The 26,888-nt window shown below is 38.7% G+C and overlaps 2 protein-coding genes across 5 annotated transcripts in view; both read left to right on the top strand.

Moving 5' to 3' along the window:
- brpf1 (bromodomain and PHD finger containing, 1) overlaps positions 1 to 22,167 on the top strand; it is a 29,902-nt gene extending 7,735 nt beyond the window's left edge. For all 4 annotated transcript variants that reach the window (XM_057861516.1, XM_057861508.1, XM_057861491.1 and 1 more), the window contains 11 exons: positions 3,098 to 3,287; positions 3,382 to 3,513; positions 4,286 to 4,414; positions 4,593 to 4,956; positions 6,193 to 6,498; positions 6,769 to 7,047; positions 8,668 to 8,815; positions 10,169 to 10,302; positions 10,374 to 10,489; positions 10,557 to 10,711; positions 21,471 to 22,167. In XM_057861516.1, coding sequence (XP_057717499.1) covers positions 3,098 to 3,287; positions 3,382 to 3,513; positions 4,286 to 4,414; positions 4,593 to 4,956; positions 6,193 to 6,498; positions 6,769 to 7,047; positions 8,668 to 8,815; positions 10,169 to 10,302; positions 10,374 to 10,489; positions 10,557 to 10,711; positions 21,471 to 21,654 — 2,137 coding nt within the window. In that variant the 3' untranslated portion in view covers positions 21,655 to 22,167. The remainder of the gene's footprint in view (positions 1 to 3,097; positions 3,288 to 3,381; positions 3,514 to 4,285; positions 4,415 to 4,592; positions 4,957 to 6,192; positions 6,499 to 6,768; positions 7,048 to 8,667; positions 8,816 to 10,168; positions 10,303 to 10,373; positions 10,490 to 10,556; positions 10,712 to 21,470) is intronic.
- Positions 22,168 to 26,055: 3,888 nt separating this feature from the next.
- Positions 26,056 to 26,888, top strand: part of LOC130912125 (interleukin-17 receptor E) — a 29,104-nt gene continuing 28,271 nt past the window's right edge. The window contains exon 1 of the mRNA XM_057829978.1: positions 26,056 to 26,369. Within this exon, the coding sequence (XP_057685961.1) occupies positions 26,226 to 26,369 (144 nt within the window). The 5' untranslated portion in view covers positions 26,056 to 26,225. The remainder of the gene's footprint in view (positions 26,370 to 26,888) is intronic.

The following is a 26,888-nucleotide window of genomic DNA, read 5'->3' as shown; positions in this document are numbered from 1 at the left end:
AAAAAAAAAAAAACCTCACGTCCTTTGATGGGACTATTTTGCTTGTGCACATTGCGAGGGCGATGTTGACACAACATATCGTGCAAGCCTAGTACGTAGCTTATTTTTATTTTGATCATTGTTCTGTAATATGAAGCAAAAAAAGTGTTTTAAACCTTTCGTAATATGAATATATTGTATACAGAAGCGTTTGTATGATGAGCTACCACTTCACTTACAAAATATATATACAGTATATGTATTTTTATTTTGTTTGCTCATTGACTAATCATCAGCGCCAACGTGAGCGTTATAGGCATAAAATTGATATCGTAGGATAAATTGAATCCCTTCACATTAATGGTGTATTTATGGTGCTACCTTTAACTATTTTTTTTCTCTGTGCCATTAAAATGTAAATATTTCCTATAAAAAGATGCAGAAAATGGCAGTTACTGTATTACTTAGCACTGCAGATTCTGGGACTGTCAAGTGCATGGATGAAAAAAATTGGGGCCTTGGTGGTTTCAAAATTGCGAAATCAGCCCAAGTATCAAACGTATTGTACATTAATTCATTGAATTTTTTAAATTTATTGTTAATTTGGTTGTTATGTAACAAAATATGAACAATGAAGCAATATGACACGATAGAGAGTCTCCTTTTGCACTCTGACCTTTTTGAACCTGAAGTTGACTACTTGGCTATTGATTCATTCCAATTAAGAGCTACTTGTGTGAAATCTACTTGAGAGACTGCTTCATGTTCAAATATGTCACTTGCAGTTTATTCATCTGCAGGTAACCATCAATTCCCTAATGGATTCCACAGACTATTAAGTTTTTTCATGTTTCAATGAATGTTCATGTTCAACTCGAACACTACGATGTTGAGTCTGCTTTCGTGAAGGACGACAGAAATAGGGGAATATATACTGTCAGGATTTTTACCATTTTAAGTCAACTAATCAATCTAAAAGCTGCAACAAATTTGGATATTTAGGTTGTATTTAGTATAAACCTGACATGTGGATTAACCTTCACAGTTGTACTTAACTCTTTGAGTGCAATTGATGATTATAGACATCTAATCACGTGGTTCTTTTTATCCTGCTGTGACTTGAAAGCAGTTTGTCACTAGCAGCCATTCAATCCATTTGAACTGGTAGGGCTGGCTGCAAATGAACATTCTATTGCTGTCAATGGCAGGCAGTGAGTTAACCTTCTTTAAACTTGTGAATGCAAGAGTCCAGCTGTACGGTTTGTATTCAGGACTGTTAGCACAAATTAATGTTGTCCAACAAGGAACCGAATGGCAAAATTCACAAGAGGATGTTTCCTTGTTCATTCAGAATGGCTATCTAGCAGTCTTTCTTCCTCATGCCGTTCACATTTTGATATTAGATCAAGATGACGCCACAGAAGGAAGTGACAAGTGAAGGCTGGAGGTCTTTGGGGAAAAAAGCAGCAAGTGGTCGTAAATAATGTTTTCCTGAGCAGATAGCTCAATGTGTGTGCATTGTTTTCGGTGCGTTTTCTGCCTCATCCGGCTGAACGTCGAATAATTTGGCGCGTTTGCGGTAATTTTGCTACATGGCAAGAGCCAAAATGTCGGTGGCCAAGCAAAACGCATCAACCATTCGTATGATCTGAAAATACATAGATCAACTTTATTTGCCATTCTGGTATGCATAGGTGAATACAGAACGAAATGTTGCATTTGACCTGCACAGTGTTGAGAATAGAATAAAATGTGAATTAAAAAAATCTGGGAAGTGGAGTAATGTACAACAGTGCAATTGGAATTTGCAAACAAGACACAAAATTTCAGTATACAGTGATAAATAATGTGAACTGTCTCAATGCTGTACAGGAGTCCAGAGAAAAAGAGATGTGCAAGCCAGGTAGACATGTTATGTGAGGGATTTGCAGTTTAATAGTCTAATGACGACGGGGACAAAACTATTTGTGAACCTGGTGGTCCTGTACCGCATGCTGCAGAACCTCCTACCAAAAGCCAGCAGGATAAACACTCCATGATGAGGGTGAGAGGAGTCTGTAATAGGCCTGCACAATATATCATTTGAACATCGCCATGGTGCAATCGTCCCATTGCAGGATGTGCAATTGCCCATAGCCTGAATAAAACGATATTATAGTATTGTATATGAATACAATCATATACCGCGGTTTTGCAGTTTTTTGTACTTTGTTTTTAAATAAATGTATTAAAATGCATAAATGTAATTTGAAATACCTTAAATCTATAATGCAACAAAAAAATAAAAACTAAGATAACATTTGTATCATGAGAAATATAAATTATTCAAGAAATGAATAAAACAAAAAATAAAGAATATAAGGATAAATAAAGAGAAATACAAGGGGGAAATTCAGGAAAATACAATCTAATAAAATTCTGAATGCAATACACTAATACAAAAATGTGGTGAAAATTGTAATATTGCAATACAGTATGTATCGCAAACCCCCAAAAAGTCGCAATGTTAGTCTTTTTCCAAAATCGTTCAGCCCTAGTCCCTAATGATGTTTGTGGCTTGCGATAAGCAGCGCTTCTGTCCAATACCCTGAATGGAGGGGAGAGAAGTTCCAATAATTTTCTATGCTGTCCTCACCCCCCTTCTCACACTGCTTCAGTTGGAGGCGCTGCAGCCTAAACACCACATAGATGCAGTTCTCCAGGATGTTTTATATGGTGCTGTCAGTGCAGCCAGAGAATTGTCAGCAACTACATTTATGAAGTATCCTTTTGTCTTATCAAAAACTGGGATTAGCGCCTGTACGCAATACTGTACAATCTATTTCCTTAAGAATCCTGATGACATTTCATCTTTCATGCAACCGGATGAGGTGCACGAGCAATTTACCAGGCAGAAACACATTGAAGTTGACCTTTTAAAGTTATTCATGGGCTCAAGCCCCTGTTTTGAGTTTTGCCTATCAGTTGCTCGTACAGCATTAATTTGTGCTAAACGGACTGGAAGAGCAAATAAATGGAAGTTTAATCACCTAAAGAGGTTGTAGTGCATTATTTGGTCATCCTGAAAATTTACCCAACAAGTGAACACAAGTGTCAACTCATGTTTGATTTGATTTAGGTTGAGCAAAATCACCAGCAACTTAACGGTACCTAGGAAGAGCCAGTTCATGCAACGGCTTCACAGCTACTGGACCCTGAAGAGGCAAAGCCGCAACGGTGTCCCGCTTTTGCGTCGTCTTCAAACGCACCTGCAGTCACAACGACACATAGAGCCCTTGCCGCCGCAGCCTTCTGCCCAACTTCCTGTGGTATGCTTGTGCCAAGTTGTTTTCCAAATGCACGTGCACTTTGCTATCCTACTTGGGAATCGTTTCATGTTCACATCTGATTTTACTGCTGCAGAGAGACGGTGAGGAGAAGCAAACTGTTTTAAAGGAGCAATTGAAGGCGTGGCAACGACTAAGACATGACTTGGAGAGGGCCAGGCTTCTCGTGGAGCTCATTCGCAAAAGAGAAAAACTCAAAAGGGAGACGGTGAGACACATTGACATGGGGGATTTACAACTATTGTGCAGAGAGAGCATCACATGTCAAGGGAAATTATGCAATTTAAATGAAATTGGACGTTTGTTTTAAATTTACATATTTATTATTATTATTATTTTTTTTGTATAACTTTAGATGCCTTTTTACCAGATTTGCTTAACAACTTGGGTTGAAAGGACCCAGAATGGGCAGCACGGTAGAACAGTTGTCAGCTTGTCCACCTTATGGTTCTGAGATCAAGGGTTCAATCCTTGGCTCTGACCCTATTGTGGGGTGTTTGTATGTTCTCCTGTGCTTGCATGGGTTTTCTCTGGGTACTCCGGTTTCCTCTTATGTTCCAAAAACATACATGGTAGACTGACTGAACCCTGGAAATTGTCCATAGGTATGAGTGTGTGAGTGTATAGCTGTCCCCATGTGCCCTGCATTTGGCTGGCAACTAATTCAGGATGTAATCCGCCTTCGTGCCCATAGTTTGCCAGGATAGGCTTTGGCACCCTCATAAGGATAAGCGGCACAGAAGATGAATGAATTAATTGAAGAAAAGAAAATCTTTACATTTTGACAAATTATGTGATGATTTTTGTGGACTGAGGCAAAAAAAAAAAAAAAAAAAGGTATTTTTTTTTCTCATGTAAAATATGTGCTCTGTTTTACTTCAAGGTTGTAAAATGGTAGTCTAACCAATGTACTTAAGCCTTCCTAAGATTGCAGCAGTGTCTTTATTTTGTTTTTTAGCTCAACATGTGTCTGTTTTAAGATTAAAATGCAGCAGATGGCACTGGAAATGCAGCTGACCCCCCTCCTGGTGCTTCTGAGGAGTACGTTGGAGCAGTTACAGGAAAGAGACATTAACAATTTCTTCACGGAGCCCGTACCCCTTGCGGAGGTCAGTGAATATGTTTATACACATACGCACGTGTCTTAGAACCAATACTGATGCCATAACTTCTTGTGCTCTATTAATGGGGTATTCTGTTGATGTTATATTTATTAGAAAATAAGCCTTTGTGTAAATAACACGTACAAACCAAAGAACCCTGCATTTGACACACGACTGGCCGCAGGTGCCAGACTACCTTGACCACATCGACACGCCGATGGACTTCCAGACTATGTGGAACCTTCTTGAGTCTCATCGCTACCTGACTTTTGAGGCGTTCGAGGGTGACTTTGGCCTTATTGTCAACAACTGCCTCAAGTACAACGCCAAGGACACGGTGTTTTACCGGGCCGCCTTACGCCTTCGAGAGATGGGTGGAATCGTCATCAGGAGCGCCAGGCGGCAAGCGGACAGGATCGGTTTCGACTACGAAAGCGGCATGCACTTGCCTCGGGAAGCCAGTCCCGACACGCGACGAGAACAAGAGAGGGAGCGCCGACAGGAACGGGAAAGAGAACGAGATTGGCCCTTGTCGTCCAATGAAGATGGTGAGCGAGCAGTCTGCCACCTGTAGTTGCTGGGGGGGGGGGGGAAATCCCGTAGTTGTGCATCAGAAGTCAATTTACTATACCACATATTCTACATCCAGAAAATGTAAAATAATTGACTTTCTGGGGAAATTTCAGGTTGCACTTTCATTGCTGATTAACTTTTCCAGTCGAACTTTATTTGACCTTCTCTAAACTTTTTAATATTCAGTTGTTTCATTTGTGATTTTCCGTCAATAAGAGGGTAACATCTCTATTTAAACAGTCACCAGGAAGTGAACATTTTGATACCATGATGACGCTTAACTCACTGGCTTCCATTGACGGTTATAGATGAACTACAGATGCTCTAAAAATGTATTTTCATTGGTCACACAGTAACTTTGTCATATTACCACGTCAACATTGAAACTAAGATAACAGATCAGCAACTTTCCTACTTTTGAAACTGCTTTAATGTAATTAGACATCCAATCCATTATGACTGGGGGGTGGGTGGGGGGTAGCAGCAATCAAACAATCGTTTCCAGTCCTCCCGTTCAAAATGGATTGAACATCAATAACACGGAAACTTCATTACCGGGTATTCAATATCAGCCATCCCAGTTGAAATGGATTTAGTCTATTGCTGTCAATAGAAGTGTATGAGTTAACAATTGATCAGCACTAGTACCTCTTCATCAAACAGTAAGTGACCACTGAACATTGACAGGAAAATCAACAACTGAGGCATTCAGTGAATTTCATTAGTTAGGCACTGAATTCGGAGTCAAAAATATGACATTTAATATTTGCGTTTAAATTTGCAACCTCCTCTACTAAACTAAAACTTACTTGGAAAAAAACATTAAAAAAGGTACTTAAAGCACTTTAACAGTTTCTCCTCATTCACCTACCAATGTAGACACCGCACCAGGAACAATGCGGTGTTACTTTGACATGGTCACCAGGTCAGGGGATCGAACCCACAACCTTTGGGTTGGGAGACAACCATTGAGTCATGCCACTCTTTAAAAACCATCTGAATGGTCAAGAACTGTAATTTGTGCAAAATGAGTTCAAACATTGAACTGTAAACATTGAACTGTTAATTTGTAACATTATAGGACTGTGGTTGATTAATGTTGAGCTGGAAATTTTAGAGCGCGTTTTAGATTCATTCCAAAATTTCAAGACAAAAGTAAACTTTTTGTGACAAAACGCGCAGCCCTTGACATCCCTGTGCTTTCTCCAAAGAGCTCCTTCTGCCAGAAAACAGGCGGCGGCTGCCTTTGGAGGAACAGCTGCATTATGTACAGGCGCGTCTGGAGGAGGCTAGCTCGGGGAAGCACAGCATCGGCCAGTCTCGTCGTGCCAAAGCTCTCCGCAAGGAGCTCAGCGTCATCAAAAGGAAGCTGGCGCATCAGCGAGAAGGCGGCTCGGGGGCAAGGGACACCCTCGGAGGAGGGGGTGGGGATCGGGGCTCGCTTCCTCATCATACGTCGTCTGCCGGGCACCACGACGAAGGCGAGGAAAGTAGCAGTCAGGAGCTCGGAGGAAAGGGTCAGTTTTGTCCATTACTCGCATGGTCGTGCTTCACCAATTTGCAGCAAGTCAATAAATAACTGCTTTATTATACTGTACATGTTTAATAAATGACAGCCATTACTTGACAATTTTTTTGGTTTTAGAATTTTTTTCCTCTGGTGAAATAATGGGAGTCCATATTTTCTCACTTGAAATATCAATCGGCTGGTGGTCTCAGGATTTTCTTTTGGAAAATGTCTGCCATTAAGTGAGTTAAACGGTTCTTTTTTTCCTGAACCCCAACAGATCTGAGCGTGTCGTCATGTGCCTTGGCTCCAGAGGTGGGCAGACGGACATCCGTCCTCTTCTCGAAGAAGAACCCCAAAATGGCTGGACCTCCAAAAAGGCCCGGACGCCCCCCTAAAAACCGGGACCCTGGCTACGCCACGGCAGGGGTCCTTCCCAGCCCCATAGGGCCCCCTCAGTTGCCCATGCTTTCGCCGAGCAGGCAGAGAAAACGACCTCGAAGCCCACACACCAGCTCCACTTCAGACAGCGACAGTGACAATGACGACCTGCTGCCAGGTACTGCAAACACACTCAGTGAAATGCACCTTATTGTTTGTTTTATTTTATACTACACTCATACAATAACATACAGTATTTGAAATCACTTCTTAAACCTATATTACAGAACAGACTTGTGTGTTATCTGATGCTAAATTGTTGTGTAAACAATAAAGTTATCTACTTTTAAGAAGAAAGTTATTACTTTTGTTGGGAAAAGAAAAAAATCAGCTCCAGAGTGAATTTAAGGATGCATATGGCGGAAACCGCTCTGGTGACTTGAAGTTCCGCTCTGAGACCCCCAATTGGGCCAAATTTAAAAATTGTCCGATATGCACGTGTGATACATTTGGAAAGCTTAAAATCTAAATTTTCTGGGGGAAGAAAATTTTTGAACAGGAGGGCATTTAAAAAGTAAAATTAAATAAACCGCAAAACCCCAACTGGAGGTGAGAGCATGAGAGAGCATTAGAGAGCAGAATTAAAGACGCCACGATTTTAACGAGATATTATCGTGTACTTACCTTGTTTCAATCCAAAAACTCCATGTAGCCAATATCACCAAGTGTCAAGACACAGATTTGAATGGCCACAGCCGGATTTTGGGGGGATTTTATGGTTGAAACGTGGTATAATAACAAGGGTCGCGATGCAAAATCGCAGACATCAAGGATTTGTTGAGATGTTCGTTTTTATATATTTACCCTTATAAACGTTTTTTTTTTTTTTTTTTAATCTCAATTTTTCTTTGTTTGGATCGATTACTGGTATTTATCATCTAACATAACGGGGAAAATGCGACAGTAAAAAAAAAGTAATAATTAAGCGAGAGTTATGAAGTAGATATCCGTGACTTATTTACAGACACCTTTTTTTCATTCTGACGTAATTTGTTTAAAACTTTAAAATATGCGAGTGAATAATTTTTTAAAGTCGTTTTTTTTTTGTAACGAAATATTAGAAATCAATTAACGATTTTAAGCCGAAAATGACAGACATTTTGAATAATAAATATAATTACTTCTTTTTATGGCTGGATTGAAACAAAAACGGTTGTGCGACGTCTGTAAACGGGGGTTTCCAGGGTAAAACGGACCAATAAAAAATACTTCGGGGGCTTAATGCGCCATAAATCTCCTATGGCATCATATAGACATATTGTTTTATCAAACACCACAGTTCTTTTGAATTGAAATATAGCCGTTTATTTTAAAGTGGGGTGCAAGAGCAGAAACTGCTTTTTCAGTCTGTGTTTCCGCCATATACAAGTACAATACTCGAGAGTTTAAAATGAAGAAATGAGAGTAACTTAATCGCAAACCAGTTTAATATTTTGTCCATTGAACATAAATACTACTTATAATTATAGACAAAAGTAAGCACACAAAAATAAAATTTGAAACAAAAATCCCCCGTCACTCCCAATTGACATGAGAATATTTGACACCACTTTTCCTATGTGTACCATACTTGAAGAATCACTGCTATTGATTGTACAGCATTTGTTTGTATGTGTATTTGTACTGATCATTGTCTCATTTAGTTTTATGCAAGTTTTTTATTGTTGCCAGTGCACTTTGTAAATGCAAATTGTTAGATTAATCAATTGTTTCCATTTACTCGCTCATGTATGCGCAGGTCTGCCAAGTAACGGTTTTGACGGGGGCAACCAGCCTGTAACGGAGAGCTTCCGCGTGTACAGAAACGACACGCGTCTTCCACGTTCGAGCTCCGATTCTGAGTCAACCACCAGCAGCAGTAGCAGCGCAGCCTCTGACCGGACAAGGTCAGCTTCCACTCAATTGCAGTCCATCAAATTTAAATGGATGATCACCATTAGAAAAACTATTGTTAAGATCATATTTCCTCAATGGAAAATTTGGTACCATCATTGAAATGTTTCGTTGGAGGTACATTATAATTATTGAATTCGTAGTTTGGGTTATACAAACCATAAAAATATATCATCTAAAATGTTGAGCATTGTTCTCCAAAAATAAAACTGTCTTATTTTGAAAGAACACAAAAATAATCAGTCTACTTTGATGGAAGATGACGATTTGGTTTCAGGGTGTCAGTGAGTTCTTGAAAAGTATTAAAACGTCTTTGTGGTGATTTAAGGAAGTATTACATATTGTTGTTATTCTCCAAAAGGGATACATGAATTTCCAGTTGCCGGGTGGCTTTTCATTGTTTCTTGCAGCAGATTTTTAATAATAAGTCGTTCTCAGATTGGCTGAAAATTTGACCTTTGGCTTTGCGTATGATAATATTCAGACAAGGAGGCCGTAATGTTTGCCTTTTGCAAATGTTTGAAAAATACAAAGGTATGATACGGAATTTTAAGTGTTAATTTGAAATACTTATCTACTCCAGACATGTGCCACAATTGCCTGACATTTTAACTGAGACTCTCCCAAAAAAAAAGTCCTTTTTCTGACCTTCAAATAGAGAGACATCAGGTCAAAAACTCTGCACAAACACACATCTGTGCGCGTGCCCAGGGCAGCAGTAATGTCTTACTGAGCCTCTGCCAAGTCTCCGCATGGCAAAAACACTTTTCTAACATACTTTTCTATCCCACTTAAGACTAGCAACTGTTTTTACGCTTCTGGTGCGGATGTGATGGACCAAATGTTCATTGTTTTATGTCTGTGCTCGTACAAGCATGCACGCCATGCACGAGCTTAACACAGACTGCAGTTACACTTTAGGCCGGAGGTGACAGTTGCAAGTAAAAAAAGTGTTAAATCTCCATATAGCACCTTTAAACTTTGTGGAAAAATGTGCATAAATCATAGATTGCAACAAACAGATTCTTTTATTATGTCAGAAATTGTTGTCCTCTCACTGTGGAGATCACTATTTTAAAAAATTAAAGAAGATGGGCAACGTTAGCACACCACCTTCTGTATATTACTGTATATTTTAATCGATGTGTTAGGTGTTTCAAAAAGGTATTTTTCCTCTCATTTAAATTAACCTAAAATAATGGTATTGATAATTCGGTTAAGGGCAGTAACACTGTGAGTGCAACGCGAGAGTCAGAAGGAGTGAATGTCAGAAGGAGTGAATCTCAGATTTGCCGCACCATAATTTGATTTCTGTGCTTTTTCTGCACGTCCACTCTTGTCAACAGCACGACGCCCTCGAAGCAAGGCAGAGGGAAGGCGTCGTTCTCGCGCTCTGCCTTCCAGGAAGACAGCAGCGAGGAGACGTCTGGCACAGAAAACGAGTCGTACTCAGTGGGAGGCTCTCGGGGTGTTTCGCACTGTGAGTAGAAGGACAACAACAGCAAAGCAGCTCGGTGCTGACTGTGCTCCTTTGCCCCCTTTTGCTGTCAGTGGTGCGTGGTCGTGCTCGTTCGGGATGCTGGATGACGTCAGACGATTATTCGTCGTTGGAGGCGCTGGACCTGGTGTGGGCCAAGTGCAGAGGTTACCCGTCATATCCTGCTCTGGTGAGTCTACGCAATGTTCCAGGCTGGCTGTCACCAGTTCAACACGCTGACTGACGCTTATGTGCAGATCATAGACCCCAAAATGCCCAGGGAGGGCGTTTTCCACCGCGGCGTCCCTATCCCTGTCCCCCCGCTGGACGTTCTTAAACTCGGAGAGCAAATGACCCAGGAAGCCCGGGAGCACCTCTTCCTGGTCCTCTTCTTTGACAACAAGAGAACCTGGTTAGTGTTTTGACTTCTTGTTGTTTTTAGTTAAAGGAGCACAAATCAATTCAAGGTAAAATTGTTACTTGAATGTGATTTAGAATAATACCATATGCCTGAAAAATCATCTTTAAGGATATGTGGTGCTTGGTCTGTCTTCACATGCTCTGGGAAAGATGATCCTTAGCATTTGTTAATTACGAGTGCATCCTGTTCATGTGCTTTTGTTGTCGTAGGAAAAAAAACAGCAGACACGGACTTCATTTTGGTTTGTTACGTTTTTAGACCTATTAATTCAGCTATCATTGCTTGCTTGACACAGTAAACTGCCTTCAGCCAATCGACCTGGCCGCACCATTCGTCGGCCTTGAAATACTTTTGTTTTAGTGGATAAGTGTGTTTCATTACTTGCGTAGTTTATCCATGGAGTAGCACGGAAATTTGGGTCCACATTCAAAGTGTTGTCTCCTTGAGATATTGGCAGAGTCCTCTCAGGTTCCAAGTAAATCCTGCTATTAATGGCATATACTGTGAACAAGTTTACATGAAAAGGGTCAACAATATAAATGGATGGGTATACATTTACAACCATCAGGCCACCAGAATGCTCCAACCACTATCCTGATGAGGTTAGTGAAAATAATGCGTCATTAAAAAAAAAAAAAAAAAAAAAAAAAATCACATTAATTTCCATGTAGGGATGTCCCGATCCGATCACGTGATTGCCAATCGCGCCGATTGCGCCGTTTTCAGAGGATCGGAATCGTGTGAAAAGCATTGGGTTTTTAATTGAAAAAATATATTTGTTTTCCTGCTTCATGCTAGTATAGCCTGTCACTCTTCCTACTGCTGCTTTTCTTGGTCAGCAGTGCCCTGGAGTTAGAAATTTAAAGTTGACGATGATTGACAGGTTTGTAACCTTGATCTTGCCTATCAAAGACAACCTTACAGTCTGTGCAGCCCCCCGTTGCTGTCCGTGGAGCCTAAACACACCTTGTTTGCTCGCAAGTGCCCGCGTGAACGGGTGCAACCTCAATATTGCTGCTGATTGTTTGTCAGTATCTCAGTATCCACCTAACGTTATGCTACATGATACATGTTTCTGAAACCCCTAGCGCACGGCTAAGCACCAGGGGGGAAAAAAGACCACTCAAGAAAGAGAAAGTCACCGGAGAAATTGAAGGAAAGTGAAATCCAATATGAAAAGGAAAGGGAGAGAATGTTTTAGCCCCAGTGGCGAGACTGCTGGAATTGGCTCGGCTACTATTACACAAAAAAGGAGTTTTACTGTGAGGTGTGCAGATCAATACCCACATATGCATACAAGTAAGTTATGAGCTAACTAGGTAGTATGAACATAACGTGATAATTCATCGGTGTGACTACGGAGAAACTATCGACATAATGATGGTCTAGCTTGAAAATCTTAACCATTACTGCCTTAGTCATCACTTTGACTTCTAAATTGTTGCCACGATAACCGAGCTAGGGGAGACTTTGATAGGGCGGTAAGGGGACGACAGGAAAGCTTCGCCCAGGCACAGGACTCTCCCGCAGGCCAGTATCCCCCTGAAGCTCCCCAGTAAAAAAAAATTCTGTGTGTGTGTGTGTTTGTTACCCGAAAACAATAAAATATGTGTAAGTGGTCAGTGGAGTCGATTTGGCTTTATTAATGTTGCTGGTTGGTTTATTGGTGTTCCGGGTTGGTGACTTGGTGCACACCTTAGAGTTGAAAACTGGTAAATTCTAATGCCACATGCCAGTTTGTTATACGCCGATGTTAAACAAAACTAATAAAAATTTTAAACATTTTCGCGGTCATGTGACCATTGAACTCAAAATAAGATTGGTATGACAGCACTCAACTGGATGAATGAGTTAGGCTACGCCTTTTTTGTACATTATACACCTGTTTGGAGCAAATGTTTGTTGAATATTCAATTTATAACTAACTTCATTGCACACTTTTGGCCATCTCAGTGTTTGAAATGATATTTCTACGATATTTTTTATTAATATCTTGGGATTATTATTATCATATTTAACTATAGTCACTAGCTTTAGAGAGAGCTGTTTTGAGATTATGGCAGTCAGGTCCCAGAAGCAGACGCCCTGGATACACTACCTGTGCATCAGGGTGCAAAAATCAACCAATTGAGGCAAGTGAAGAACTTGCTATACTAAAGTGATTATAGAATTGGAATAGGATTATTTGCCCTAAATTCTGTTTTTTTTGCATTGTTTTGCAGCACTTTTCTTTCTGTCTTCCTAAAAAAAAAAAATACTGTTATTCAAGCAAATTTTCCTCTTTCTGGATTATTGGCATCAATAACTGACGTGTTGACTGGGCCAGTTGTTTTGATAGTGGGGCCAGTGAACTTCAAAAGCCACTGGCCCGCTAATTTCCCTTATTGTCTACCCCTGCATGACTGTTCTACTCAGACTGGCAATCAGGCGCTAACCTGTCTTCTCTTTTGCAATGTAAAACTAAAAATTATCGTTAAGTCTTGGTTGGGGGAGGGGGGGATTTTATGACTGTACACTGTTATCATGCGGGCATCAAAACAGCGGGCAAATGTTCTTTAAAAAGTTCCACTCACAATTCCTTGTTCACCCTTCGCCTTTTTGAAAGATAAAAGGTTGTCTCGGAAACTCAGGTGTCATTATAAATTTTCGACTCGACAAGTGATCTTTACAACCTAAAGGGAATAGCCGAAAGGGAAAAAAAAAGACTATTCTTAATTTTTAATGTAGACAAGTTCAATGATGGGTGGAACAGGTTATGAAAGGCAGCGGTGACAGGACAACCTGAAAAGAGAACTTGAAATGCTGACCTGCTCGTTCAGAGGACAGAGTGACAAAAGCATATACTGTTTCCTCCCAAAGGATTTTGATGAATAATCATTTTTAAAAACTTCCGAGGCTGCACTTTTCTATGATCCAAAAGAATAAACCGCAGCGGTTACTTTCTTTGTCATGTTTCGTCTTAACGTTAGTTCAACCTACCGTATTTTTTAAACTATAAGTCGCACCTGAGTATTAGTCGCACCAGCCATAAAATGCCCAATGAAGAGGAAAAAAACATATATACGTCGCATTTTTGGGAGACATTTACTTGACAAAATCCAACACATAGAATAGATATGTCATCTCTAAAGGCAATTTAAAATAAAAATACAATAGAGAACAACATGCTGAATATGTGTACAGTTTAATAATGTTACATGATGCATGAACAACGAAATGCGAACGTGGCCGGTATGCTAACAAAACATAGCTATTAAGAGTCATTCAGATAACTATAGCATAAAGAACATGCTAACAAGTTTACCAAACCATAAGTGTCACTCCAAAACATCAAAATAACATAAGAAATGATATAATAATGTGTTAATAATTTCACACATAAGTCGCTTCAGAGTATAAGTCGCACCCCCAACAAAACTATGGGGGGGTACTGCGACTTATAGTTCGAAAAATACGGTACATGATTTGTTCCAAACGGTATTTATGTTATGGTTTTTTTCTCCACTTTTTGAACAAGTACATCGGTTTCGAAGTAAATTCCTTTCCTCTGCCCTCATAGCCATGATTTCCGATGCCATCATCCAATCCTACGAAGGAATTTAGAACATTGTCTACGCACAGTAGATAAACGAGGCCTCGTTTATTTTAAATCATCAATTCAAAATGAAGGAAAGCACTTTAAGCTGTTGCAGCTCCACATTTGACGCCTTGTGTGTATACATTTGGCTAGCAGAGGGCAGCATAATAAAAACACAAACAAGTAAAAGCTTTTTATCGACCAAGCCCAGCTGCCAATAGAAAATTTCACCAGTGATTAAGTCTTTATTGCTGTTTATATAAGAATTTCAATGGTAGTCAAGAATTAGGGAATTTTGCTTTCCACAGCCAAGCTTAAAAGCTTGAAATACAGTAGTTTGACTGAGGTATCAATAAGGTGCACTTAAAATCCTTTATTTTCCCCGAAAGTTGACAGTGCGTCATATTTATGAATTCTGGTTGTGCGTAACCCTTTTATGTTTGAATTATATATATTTTCCTTAAATGTTTGTATAATATTTATATAGTACAGGTGTCTGAAAATTTCAGGCCAAAGGCCAATTGCAACCTATGAAACAATATCTTGCAGCCTTCATTTAACATTCATTTGTAGTATTAGTGTTGCGCACAAGTACTTAGTGATGGGGGAAAAATTTTGCATGGGGGGGTCAATTATTTAAATAGTAATAAGTAAAAAAAAAAAAAAAAAAAAAAAAAGTAATAAGTAATCAAGGAAAAAACTAAGATCAACTTAAATCTAAAAAAAAAAATAAAAATTAAAGAAATCGAAAAAGCTGATTAATGAAGACAAAAAATTGAATTAAGTGTGGGCCCTGTGTATTTTTCTTTGGGAATTATATATATATATATATATATATATATATATATATATATATATATTAATAAGCTATGTGAGGTCACAAGAACCTCAACTTTTTGTTTTCAATATAAATTTCCCTAACTACCAAAATATTTCTGTGGACCGGGCTGGCAGTGAATGAGTTAAACTAATTATAAAGCTAAGAGGGCTAAATATAAAGTGCTCAAGACAAACATTTATCATTCAACAAACTCATAAAAAACAACGTATAAAATGATTGTTAAAATGTTAAAAGATAGGTAGACAAAGGCAAATGCAGTACATTTAGGTACAGATGATTTTCCACACATTCGCAGCTGCTCTAATAAATCAGTCGTTATCTATTGCTCGTATTGTTGCATATATGGCACCATGAATGGAAAGTTGATGAGAACCGACATTTTAAATCTAAATGGTTATAAGTTTTTTACCAAGAACAGATGTGGCAGATCTGGTGGTACCATGTGCCTATATATCCCCTCCACATACAATGTGAACGTTTGTGTTGACAATGACATTATCATAGCAGACAGTCGCGGTGAATCTCTTTGTTGAAGTAAGTGGTAAAAAACGAAAATATCTTATTATCGGTGTGATTTGTCGTCCTCAAGACGCTGATATAGAAACCTTTGGGGCCCAACTGGAGGAAGCAGTATATCATGTAAACAACTAAAGCTAGCAAATATTCCAAACTTTGGAACTGTGCTCTCTGAAATTTTGAATCATTTCCCCATCGTATTATTTATTGACCTTCACCCCCCTCACCATGGGAAAAAAAAAAAAAAAAAGCTAAATGGAGAAATCATGCAAAATTTGAGTGAGCACTTGAAGGCCAAAACATGGAACAGAATATACGTACAGTTGTAACGATGCTAATGCCGTATTTAAGACTCTCACTAAAGGTATAACCGACTCGATTCAAAGAACCATTCCTGAGAAAACTATCACATGCGAGAAAATTCAGCAAAATCCTTAGGACATATTAAAATCTATTCAGCGTAAAAATAAATCATACAATATACAGTATATAACTAATTGTGATGATGAATATTTAATATTAATACAATAATAATGAATTAATGATAGAAATACACATCAGAAAATGAGTACTCGTTATGCAAAATTGGTAAACGCATTACGGGGTGATTAGAAGAAATCTCGGACAGTACTATACAAGGTTTTAAACTAGTGCTGCAACAATTAATCGATGAACTCAAGTATTCCATTAGAAAAGAAGATGCAAATTAAATTTTGCTGCTTCGAGTATTAGTTTAATTGAAGTGGTGTTGTAACGGTTCATTTTGATAGTGTTTGCTTTAGTTTTATTGATTTGGGCGGATACACTGCCCTCTGGTCTGCCTCATTTCACATGTGTGAATCCAGCTGCTCCCTGTTAAGACCAACATAAGCAAAGTTTTTGTTTGAGCCAATGTTTTTTTAAATGCATTTGTAATTTAGTTTTTAAGTACATTTAGCTGTTGTTTGCAGGAATATGTTTCTGAACCATTTGTTAAGAGCATTGTAAAAAAAAAAAGTTTGCATTTTATAGCATTTAAGCTAGCTGGCTTTTGCTATGAAAGTTAGCCAGTTGTGCTTTTGTTGTAAGTAGATCCTCATTTATTTATTTTTTAATACCGTTTGAAGCAGAACTCAGGTATTTTAATTTTTCATGTTCTTTGTCCGATTATTCAATTATTCGAACTAACTAGTTCATCGATTAATCCAGGGGTTTTCAACCCAGTCCTCAAGGCACACTGTGGGTCCTGGTTTTTGTTCCAGCCGATCCAGCAGAGACAGTTGAACCAATGAGGCTTCTGCTAAAACAAGCCACACCTGACTGCAATCAACTGATTGCACTTGTAAAACACCAGATTGGGGAAAAAGTGTTGTCATCTTGTTTGGTAAGAATGAAATCCTGCACCCACAGTGTGCCTTAGTGGAATAGGTTGGGAACCCCTGGATTAATCGACTAAAATAATCAATAGCTGCAACCCTATTTTAAACAAAGGACAAAAACACCTGTGTTTCTTGACAACGATGACAAAACAAACACAGCCATCACAAATAACAGTTTTGCTGACAAGTTTAATGAGTACTTTGTCTCCATTGGTAATAACATAAAATCAGTCAGCCTCAAGATGCCTCTTTTATAGACTGCTTACCGGGTAACTACATGGGATCCTTGCTGAAGCCAACTAGCTATGGCGAACTCCATAAAATAATCATAAATATGAAGAATTCATATTTGGAGCAGATGATAAAATTCTGAAAAGCATCTCCAACATTATTACTGCACCTCTTACCCTCTGTATCAATCTATCTCTACTCTCTGAAGTGGTGCCACAAATGGCAAAAACTGCACAAATCACACCGATCTTTAAATCCGGGGATAAAAACGGTCTCAGCAATTACCGACCGACATCAATCCTGCCTACTCTCTTGAAGTTTCTGGAATGAGTAGTCTACAACAAACTCAATGACTATCTAGATAAGCTAAACTTCATTGTCCCATCACAGTTTGGATTCAGGAAGAAAAATACCACATATATGGCAGTACTGACTTAACGGATAAAATCTAAGATGCAATTGACAAACGTGACTGCAGAGTTGACATTTTTCTGGACCTGTCTAAAGCTTTTGATACTATTAGGATTAATACTTTAATTAATAAACTTGCATTTTGGTATTAGAGGGTATATACTTGTCTGGAAGACATCAATAGGTCCTCATTAATAATTATGAGCCATCATACAAACCCATCAAATGTGGAGTCCCCCAGGGTTCCATCTTAGGGCCACTGCTCTTCAACCTGTACATCAATGACTTTAATTTCTCATCCATATTACATAAGGTGTAATTTGCCGATGATACAAACTACAGACAATAATGAACTCACTCTAAATGTTGATGAAACTACATTGTGCTCCGCTGCCATAACAAAAAAGCCATTAAACAATCTGCCCAAAAATAAATAGAGGAAACATTGCAAGAGTCTGCTCAACTAAATTCCTGGGGATCCACATTGATAAATACCTTACTTTAAAAAACACATAATGGTGGTCTCACAACTAAACTATATAAATATGCTGCTCTTTTCTTCAAATTGAGGCATTATCTGTCTCCCACTCTACACTTCTCATTTTGTACAAATCTTTATTTGAACCTCATTTGCAAAACTGTAATATCAAATGGTGTAATACATTTCCAATTCATTAAAGTAAGCTCGAATTACTCCAGAAAAATGTTATAAACGCCCTAACATGGTCTAAAGTTTAACGCTCTCATTAAAATGATTTTTCACCCTTACCACCTTTTGAGGCTTAAAGATCACAACTACTTCCAAAATGCTTGTGTAATGTACCAGATTATCCATGAAATAAACCATAAATTTGATGACCTCGTTCCAATCTGTACTCCTCAGCACAACTACACTACGAAGGGGGAAAAAAAATCAAATCACCGGGACAAAAAAAGGATAAAGTGTTCAAGCTTTAACATTGTCTGTAGAGGACCACAGATTTGGAACGAACTTGATGAAATGCTCAAAATGTCACATTCCATCCCCATCTTCAAGAAAATACTCAAAGCCCAACAACTTGCAATGTATGTTTAATATGCTGATTCTTCGGATAATGCTAGTTCTGTACCTCGCATCAATTCCAATGTAATCTGAATGTTGAATTGTGTGTCTGTGTATGCTGTCCATATTTATAAAGATATCTGGCCAATATCTCATATTTGTGGAGAACTGGGCCCACTACCAAAAGCTTTAAATTGCTTCATTGGAGTGTCCTTATCGGGCATATAATTGTATAAACATACACTGCATCTATTTGTATATACAGTGATCCCTTGTTTTTTGCGGTTAATGAGGACCAGAACCAGCCACCATAAATGAAAAACCACGAAGTAGCACAAAAAAAAAAAAAAAAAAAAAAATTTTTAATACATCATATGCCATACGTCATATACGACATGTTTTTTCACTTTTTTCCCAAAGTATAATTAAAAAAAACTTTTATGTGTGTTAGTAAAGGGTTTTCAAGCACTTCAAATGTAATAAGATAAGTTTTAAATGTTACAGTCCCACCGAATTATTTTCAAAAAAGAATAAAGTAAAAAAAAAATGCTTTGCTTTGTTAAATGCTATATTGAGTGAGTCCACTCAAGCTGCTCACCTACAATGAGTTGCCACAGCAACTGTTTAACAAATTAAACGACAATTAAAGCATTCGGTGCTTTAAAGTAAGCATCTCTGGCAAGATCAAACCTTAACAGTCTGTCAATTATCGTTAACTTTAATAATAAGGTTGTAAAAGTACATATAATAGTATTGAACCATTTCGGTACGTGGTGCTCTGTTCAGAACGGACGCGTACCAAACGAGTTTCTGACGTAATATAACCCTTACTTTTCGGTAGGACAGTATAACCCAGAAACGTCAACGGCGCGACAACGTGGCCGCCGCGAGAACGTAGTGAAACGCGGGGGTTAGTCAATCAGCCAATGCACACCAGTCGCAGTGCGGCCGCATGTTTGATGCGTCCCAGAAGTGGCTCAACCCGACGCACGCGAAAAGAATGGCAGAGTTTATTATTTGACGCGAGACGCGGCCCCCCTGCGTCAACACTACTACCGGTAGCTAGGATCAGGCTGGAAGTCACTCGTGTAAAAATACGGTGGATCCGGTCGATTTTCAAACTAATATGCAATCGTAACCTACTTTTTGAGTCCATCAGATCTCTTGAGTGGTAGATCGGGGCACGGTTGACTTGTCTTTGTTGATTTACTGCTGTCTTCTTTGCTATAATAATAACCAACACGGCCCCGTGTTCAATACAAAACCCTCCTACCACAACAAAACAAGTAGGAACTACTATTCACATAGGAACTAAAGTTATACAATATAAAATATACAATATAAATGAATACTACATCACATTTGTAAAATATAAACACATAATAAAATAAATAATAGCCCATTTAAATAAAATAAATTGAAATGAGCTAAAAGACCTGTAATTAAATAATAAGAATACAAACATCCTGCTTACACAATTAAATTTATTCATTTCTGTGTGGCGCTTTAACTTGAGAAAATTCACCAATAAAGCTTTTGAAAACCGTTCATAAGAAAAAAAATGTTTCATTGAGGCATTTCCTTTGTAAAATACATGTTAAAATCTTTGTCATTGGGATTGCTTTTCTCTTTAGCACAGGACGTCTTTTTTTTTGTTTCTTTCAGAAAGAAAGCTGACCAATACGCGGGGTCTGAAAGGCAAATTGTTGTTGGATTATCTTTAAATACCCGCTACCTTTTGAGCAGAATTTTAGCTTGGTATAGGCTAATGTTCCTATTGTTGAAAGCACAAACGTGTGTAATAAACAACTAGCACATTTATATTTTGCATTTTGTTTTCTTACTGTACCGAAAATGAACCGAACCGTGACCTCAAAACCGAGGTACGTACCGTACCAAGATTTTTGTGTACCGTTACACCCCTTTTTAATAAGCAACTCCATTGCACTGCCTGACGAACAAAGAGCACGGCGAGGGAGTAAGAGTGAGACTAAGCGATCGGCTCGGACAGCTCTTCTGTATTTATTTTTTTATTTATTTTTAATTGGGGAAAAAAAGAGGTAGGGAGGTATCACTGTACCATGTATTGTATGCTTTAATGATGTGTGAATGAATAAAACTAAAGCTAAAACGCTAATGCTGGCATAATGCAGCAATTTAACCGGCAAACCACGCCACCCCCATAAGGTGCTTTTTACTTTCCGGCATGTGCGCATGCAAGTTGCTTGTGGTCCTGGTTTAACGGAAACTGAAAAAATCATGAACATTTCACAGAAATAGGCCAGATGTATTTTGAATGAAGTCAAGAAGAAGAGGAGGAGGGGGGCGAAACCCTAACAGTGTTTTCCTTCGCCAAGTCATTTAGTTACTTGTCATTAGTAGGGCACGTAACAAAGTACTGTAAAAGTCACACAATCACAGCAAACACAGTAATGCAACCTCTCCTAACCTTTTGACAAGTACCTCGTAATAGCTACTTGGCTATTACCAACTGACCCAAATCAAATGTTCCAGGATTTTGAAAATGTTGAGATTTTATTATCAAGCAAATTACTATTTCTTACTACTTAAACACAGAGAACTTGGAGACTTGATTGAGCTAATTTATATGCTACTGGAAGTAATGGTTTGAATGTGAAATCCATCCCATTGAAAACAAAACAAAAAAAAACAAACTCACGCTCCAGGAACAAATATTCAGCCACTGGAAAAACAAGTTGAGCAGCATCAGAGCTAAGCTGACAATCCTGTTTTTGTTTTCTGTGCACGCGCAGGCAGTGGCTGCCGCGCTCCAAGCTGGTGCCGCTGGGCGTGGACCAGGAGCTGGACAAAGAGAAGATGCTGGAGGGCAGAAAGTCTAACATCCGCAAGTCTGTGCAGGTGGCTTACCACCGGGCCATGCAGCACCGCAGCAAAGTGCAGGGGGACCCCAGCAGCGAGACCTCTGACAGTGACTGAAAAGCCCACTGCCCTGTCACGTTTGGTGCAGTGGCATGTGCGTTATCATGGATCCACACTCATGGAAACGATCTGTGAGGGCTGGCCGATTCATCATGTTGAACAAAATCCAAATCATGGCAAAGATGGCAGAAAATGCAGGAGGCCTCACGTGGGACAAACTAAACCACGAGGCCACATTCATCCCCATGGCGCCAACATGACCGACATACTTCTAGGGCCTGAACGCTGGCAGTTTCACCTAATTTATTATGCGTTCTGCTACTCCAGACATTTGGCGGTCTTTTTAAATTTTTATTTGTCACTTGTAATATCACCGTTTCCTGTTTTTAAGCTTTTTGTAATGTCACACAGGTTGTTAGGTCAGCGACCAAAGTGAGGCGCACGATAGCCTCGCTGTCTCTTAGTCCCTTGGTTGAGCGCTTTAGAGCATTTATATGAATACAGATTGCATAAGAATAGAAGTTTAATAAAAAAATAACAAAGGAAACATTTTTTCGTACGTGTGGTCTGTTGCGCTTATGTGAATCTCGACCTTTTAGTCAGCATTTCCGACGATGCAGTTGGCAATGCTTCAGTTGCAGTTGCTTCAATGAATAATAACATATACAAAGAGGTGAGTTTAGCCATGTTGAAGTTTCCAATGTGATGAAGGCAACTGGGGGGGGGGGGGATAACCCATTTTGAGTGAGTTTCCACACCAGAAACCTGCATGTTGCAGTCAAGGCGAGATGTAACAAGTGCAATTTTACTTAAACTCATTGGCTGCTATTGACCGTTCAAATGAATTGAGTGTCTATTGTCGCCAATGAAAGCCAGTGATATTCTAGTGAACAACTTAAAGACTTGTTCCCATTTAATCATCATCTGGTTTCTTGCAATTTGAAGCCCTGGTTTACCGAAAGAGGTTGATTCTAGAACACAGCCAGTCAACACAGGATGTGACCTCGTTGGGCTTTCTGGTCTGATCGTAAGTGTTTTATGAGCTCGCAGAAGAAGTATGGCTTGAATTGCTGAATATATACAACTGACATTCTGTGGTGTCATTGGAGTCTGGTGGTACACTTGGACTTCTCATCAGATAGATATGGGGCACATGTCAATTATCGGGAGACATGGAATATATTAGCTATTTTGCGTAGTTCCAATGGTGATGACGTTTTATTCTGATTAAATGCTCTGAACTCTTTCAGTGCCACAGACGATGATAGATGTCCAATCATATGGCTCTTATCCTTCTGCTGTGAATTTAATTTTTCACTGGTTGACATTCAGTCCATTTGAACTGGGAGAGTTGGCAACGAACAAACAAATGTTTATTCGCTGCGAGCCCTTCCAGTTAAAATGGTTTGGACGTCTATCCCCGTTAATGGTGTATTTTATATCTGAAATCAGGCTGCGACACGATTGAACTGACGAAAACGTATGCTAATTCTCAGTTTTACTGTGATCATTTTACTTTCTAGCATTTCCTCATTACAATGAGCTCATGTCTCTGCTGCTTCCTTTTGTTTCTCACTTCCTTATCCTTTTCATTCAATTATATGTTGATTCCTCTGTGATCCTGTAAATGAATAATTATGTACAAATAAGGTATACTATTTCATTACAATATGTCGAGAAAACGTGACCAAGTTTATTTACATTTAACTCTCTCATTGTCCTTGACAATCGATGTATAATCATTCAGCTTTACAAAACAAATTATTTTTATCACTAGTAGACACACAATCCTTTTGAAGTGGGAGTGTGGCAACCCTTCTAATTTTATTGGATTGGATTGCACTGTCAATGGTAGCCAAGGATTTAACAAATATCCATAAAACATTGGAAGAATACATAAGTAAATAAAAAATAGTATAGATATGAAAAATACTATAGAAAACTAGAAACTGCAATTTCGGGAGAAATTACACCTTGGTCTTTCCTCTGTGGAGATACAGATCTTAGCCCCACTCAGGTCTATCAATAGAATGGACCATAATGCCAGTCAATGGCACGAAACTAAAAGCCATTAGAAATGAATGGGAGAATTGGACGTCCATGGACGTCAATGGCAGCACCCTTCATAAGCGTCAGTGGAATTGGGGAAGTTTGGGGGACACGTCCTATTGATATCTGGTCATTTCTTATACTATAGAAAATTATATTGAGAAATACAACTAAAAATGAGAAAATCCTAATATAAAAGATGAACCAAAAAAATTTTTAATTCTATTTTTTCATCAAAAATCAATTTTTCATTCATTCATTTTCCATATTGCTTGTCCTCGTGAGAGTTGAGGAGGTGCTGGAGCCTATTTGAGCGACATACGGGCAGGAGGCAGGTTACACACTAAATTGGTTGCCGAACAATTTCAGGACACTTACAGGCATGCAAACATTCACACGCACACAATCACACCTAGGGAAAATTTGGAGTGTCCAATCAGCTTTGCATGAATGTTTTTTGGATTTGGGAGGAAGCCGGAGTACCCGGAGAAAACCCACGCAGGCACTATATTTTCTTTAATTGCTCAGTTTTTATTTTATTGATTAAAAAAAACAAACACTTTTTTTGATTTAGGATTTTCCAAATGTTAGTTGTACTTTTCCAATTTAATTACATGTTTATTTTCCTTTTATTATTTTCATGTGCTCGTGCATTCCCACAAAGCTTTTTTATGTACAGGTATTTTTGCTCAATGTAAATTCAGGCATAAAGGATTATAAGGTTAAATATTTCATACCAAGTAAAAAGGAAGTAAAACCCAAAGATCTTTTTTTTCCCCCACTGTTGCCAATGATTATACTTGTTTTCACCTGTCACGTGGATACCTTGAGAGGCGGTGTCGTTTCCGCCCAATTGTATCCATTCCACTTAAATTGACTTGCCCGCACCCACTTCGTGCTGCCCACAATAACAATAAAAAAAAATTAAGAGGAATTTATTAGTAAATTCCTCTTTTTGTTTTATTTTCTCCAAATCTTCATGATATATATATTTTTAAAAATCTTTTTTATATTTTAATTTGGGATTTTTAAAATATTTTTTGTATTTTTCCAATTCACAATGTTTCCATTTAGTTACGTATTCCCCCCAGTGGCGCCTCCCGAAATTCTTCACAGGGGTGGCCAGATGGGGCCACTTAAAATCTTGGGGTGGCCAAAACTAAAAGCCATAATTTCAGGTTTTCATTATATTATTGCAGTAAAAAGGTCAGGGGAAAACTATCAGAAAAACTTAAGGACACGGCTACTGATATACTCTGGTGTATTGTGTAATATTTGATGTTACTAATGATTTAATGTGCATAGTCCATAACTGTCCAGTCAACATTTTGAGTTTCACAACAATTGTTTTATTGTGTTATGTATATATTAGGCATAAGGTGTACATTTAACTAGGGCTGTCAAACGATTTAAAATTTTTATCGAGTTAATCACAGCTTAAAAATTAATCGTAATTAATTGCAATTCAAACTATCTCTAGAAATATGCCATATTTTTCTGTGAATTATTGTTGGAATGGAAAGATAAGACAAGACTGATATATACATTCAACATACTGTACATAAGTACTGTATTTATTATACCAATAAATCCACAAGATGGCATTAACATTATTAACATTCTTTCTGTGAAAGGGATCCACGGATAGAGAGACTTGTAATTCTTAAAGTATAAATGCGAGTTTGTATATTGTGACTAAATATTGCCATCTAGTGTATTTGTTGAGCTTTCAGTAAATGATACTGTAGCGACTTAACTGTTCTGCACAAATGCATGATGGGAAGTGGTGCAACCGTGACTGTGTGTGGTGGCTGCAAATGCTATATCTTCTCTGTGTTGGGTACACTACAGGGTGTTAAGAAAAAGATCAACTCCTGTCAATCTTCCCCACAATATTTATAGTTGCTGTGGGAGAGATGAGATAACAAAGCTTTTGCCAATTAAAAGCACGGCCCCAGTGAATGCTTGAATCTACTCCACTCACTTGACTCCGCCTCTTATCTCTGTATATAAGTAAAACGGCGCCATTGTAGGCTGTTTGCGGCAATGCGTGAATGAGTCGTACCGCGAATGCGTTAATTGCGATATTTTCACGTGATAAATTCAAAAGAAATAATTACTGCCCATTAACGCGATAAATTTGAAAGCCCTACATTTAACAAAACAAAATAAATGCATTCATTTGGGATGAAATCCATAACTGATGCTACAACAATCTAACAATATACTGGCAAGCGGGGTGGCCATTGGGGTGGCCAACCAATTTATAGGGGTGGCCGTGGCCACCCCTGGCCACCCCCTAGTGGCGCCACTGATTCCCCCAATGCTTTTTTATGTATAGGTATTTGCTAGATGTAAATTCAGGCATAACATTTTCAGACTAAGTCAAAAGGAGGTAAACGCAAAGATTTCAGTTTTTTGTTGTTGTCAATAATTCGACACCGCCTCTCAAACCTTGAGAGGCGGTGTCGAATCGATACATTTACCTGCCCATGTCTACTCACAACTACTTGGAGCACCGCGTCACCTCATGGCCCCGGCGGACGTGTACGTACTAGTATTTTTTCCTACAGACTACAATGCGTTTGGAAAGCGGGAGCGGCGCGCGGTGTTGGCGGCACGAGGGAACACTCGCCGTCGCGGTGGTGGTTGTAACAGTCGTTACGCTTCTGCCGCTGCCGGTTGAACTCCTTCCCCAACGAAATGCGAGCTTCTCGTGTCAGGTGAGTGAGTGTTGACCTAAACTTGTTGAGTCATAACTTTGACTGTACTCACTCAAAAATTAAGTTTACATTTGGAAACTAGCTCGTTAGTTATGTTCTATTTTCCACTCGTGACTTCTTCAAAAAGGCTGTTTTTTTGTTCTTCGAACTTGCGAATGAGTAGTTCATTTAAAAAGGTGTGGATTCTTTCTTTTTTCTAATATACTTTTTAGATTAGGGGTGTTCAGATCACATAAAGTACATGCAGTATTTTTGTATGTGAGTTCAAGCCACCCGATTTTGAGGAGCTGCTGATACTGAGTCCCAATCCAATACCTCGGAAAGGTATAAAGGAGGAAATAAAAAGCACATCCAATTGTCTTTTTTATTTATTTATTAATTTTTTAAAAACAATTCTATCTAAGCTATCCCAACATTATATCCAATTAAAATGACTGGAGCAGTGGTTTAAATAAAGCGGAGGAATTTTTTTTTTTTTTTTTTTTTGCAAATCAGTTGTGCACCACAAACTAGGGCTGT

This window comes from Corythoichthys intestinalis, chromosome 2 (genome assembly GCF_030265065.1).
Source record: "Corythoichthys intestinalis isolate RoL2023-P3 chromosome 2, ASM3026506v1, whole genome shotgun sequence".
Lineage (NCBI taxonomy): Eukaryota > Metazoa > Chordata > Actinopteri > Syngnathiformes > Syngnathidae > Corythoichthys > Corythoichthys intestinalis.
Note: the sequence above shows the minus strand (reverse complement) of the source record. Positions and strands in the feature narration are given on the sequence as shown.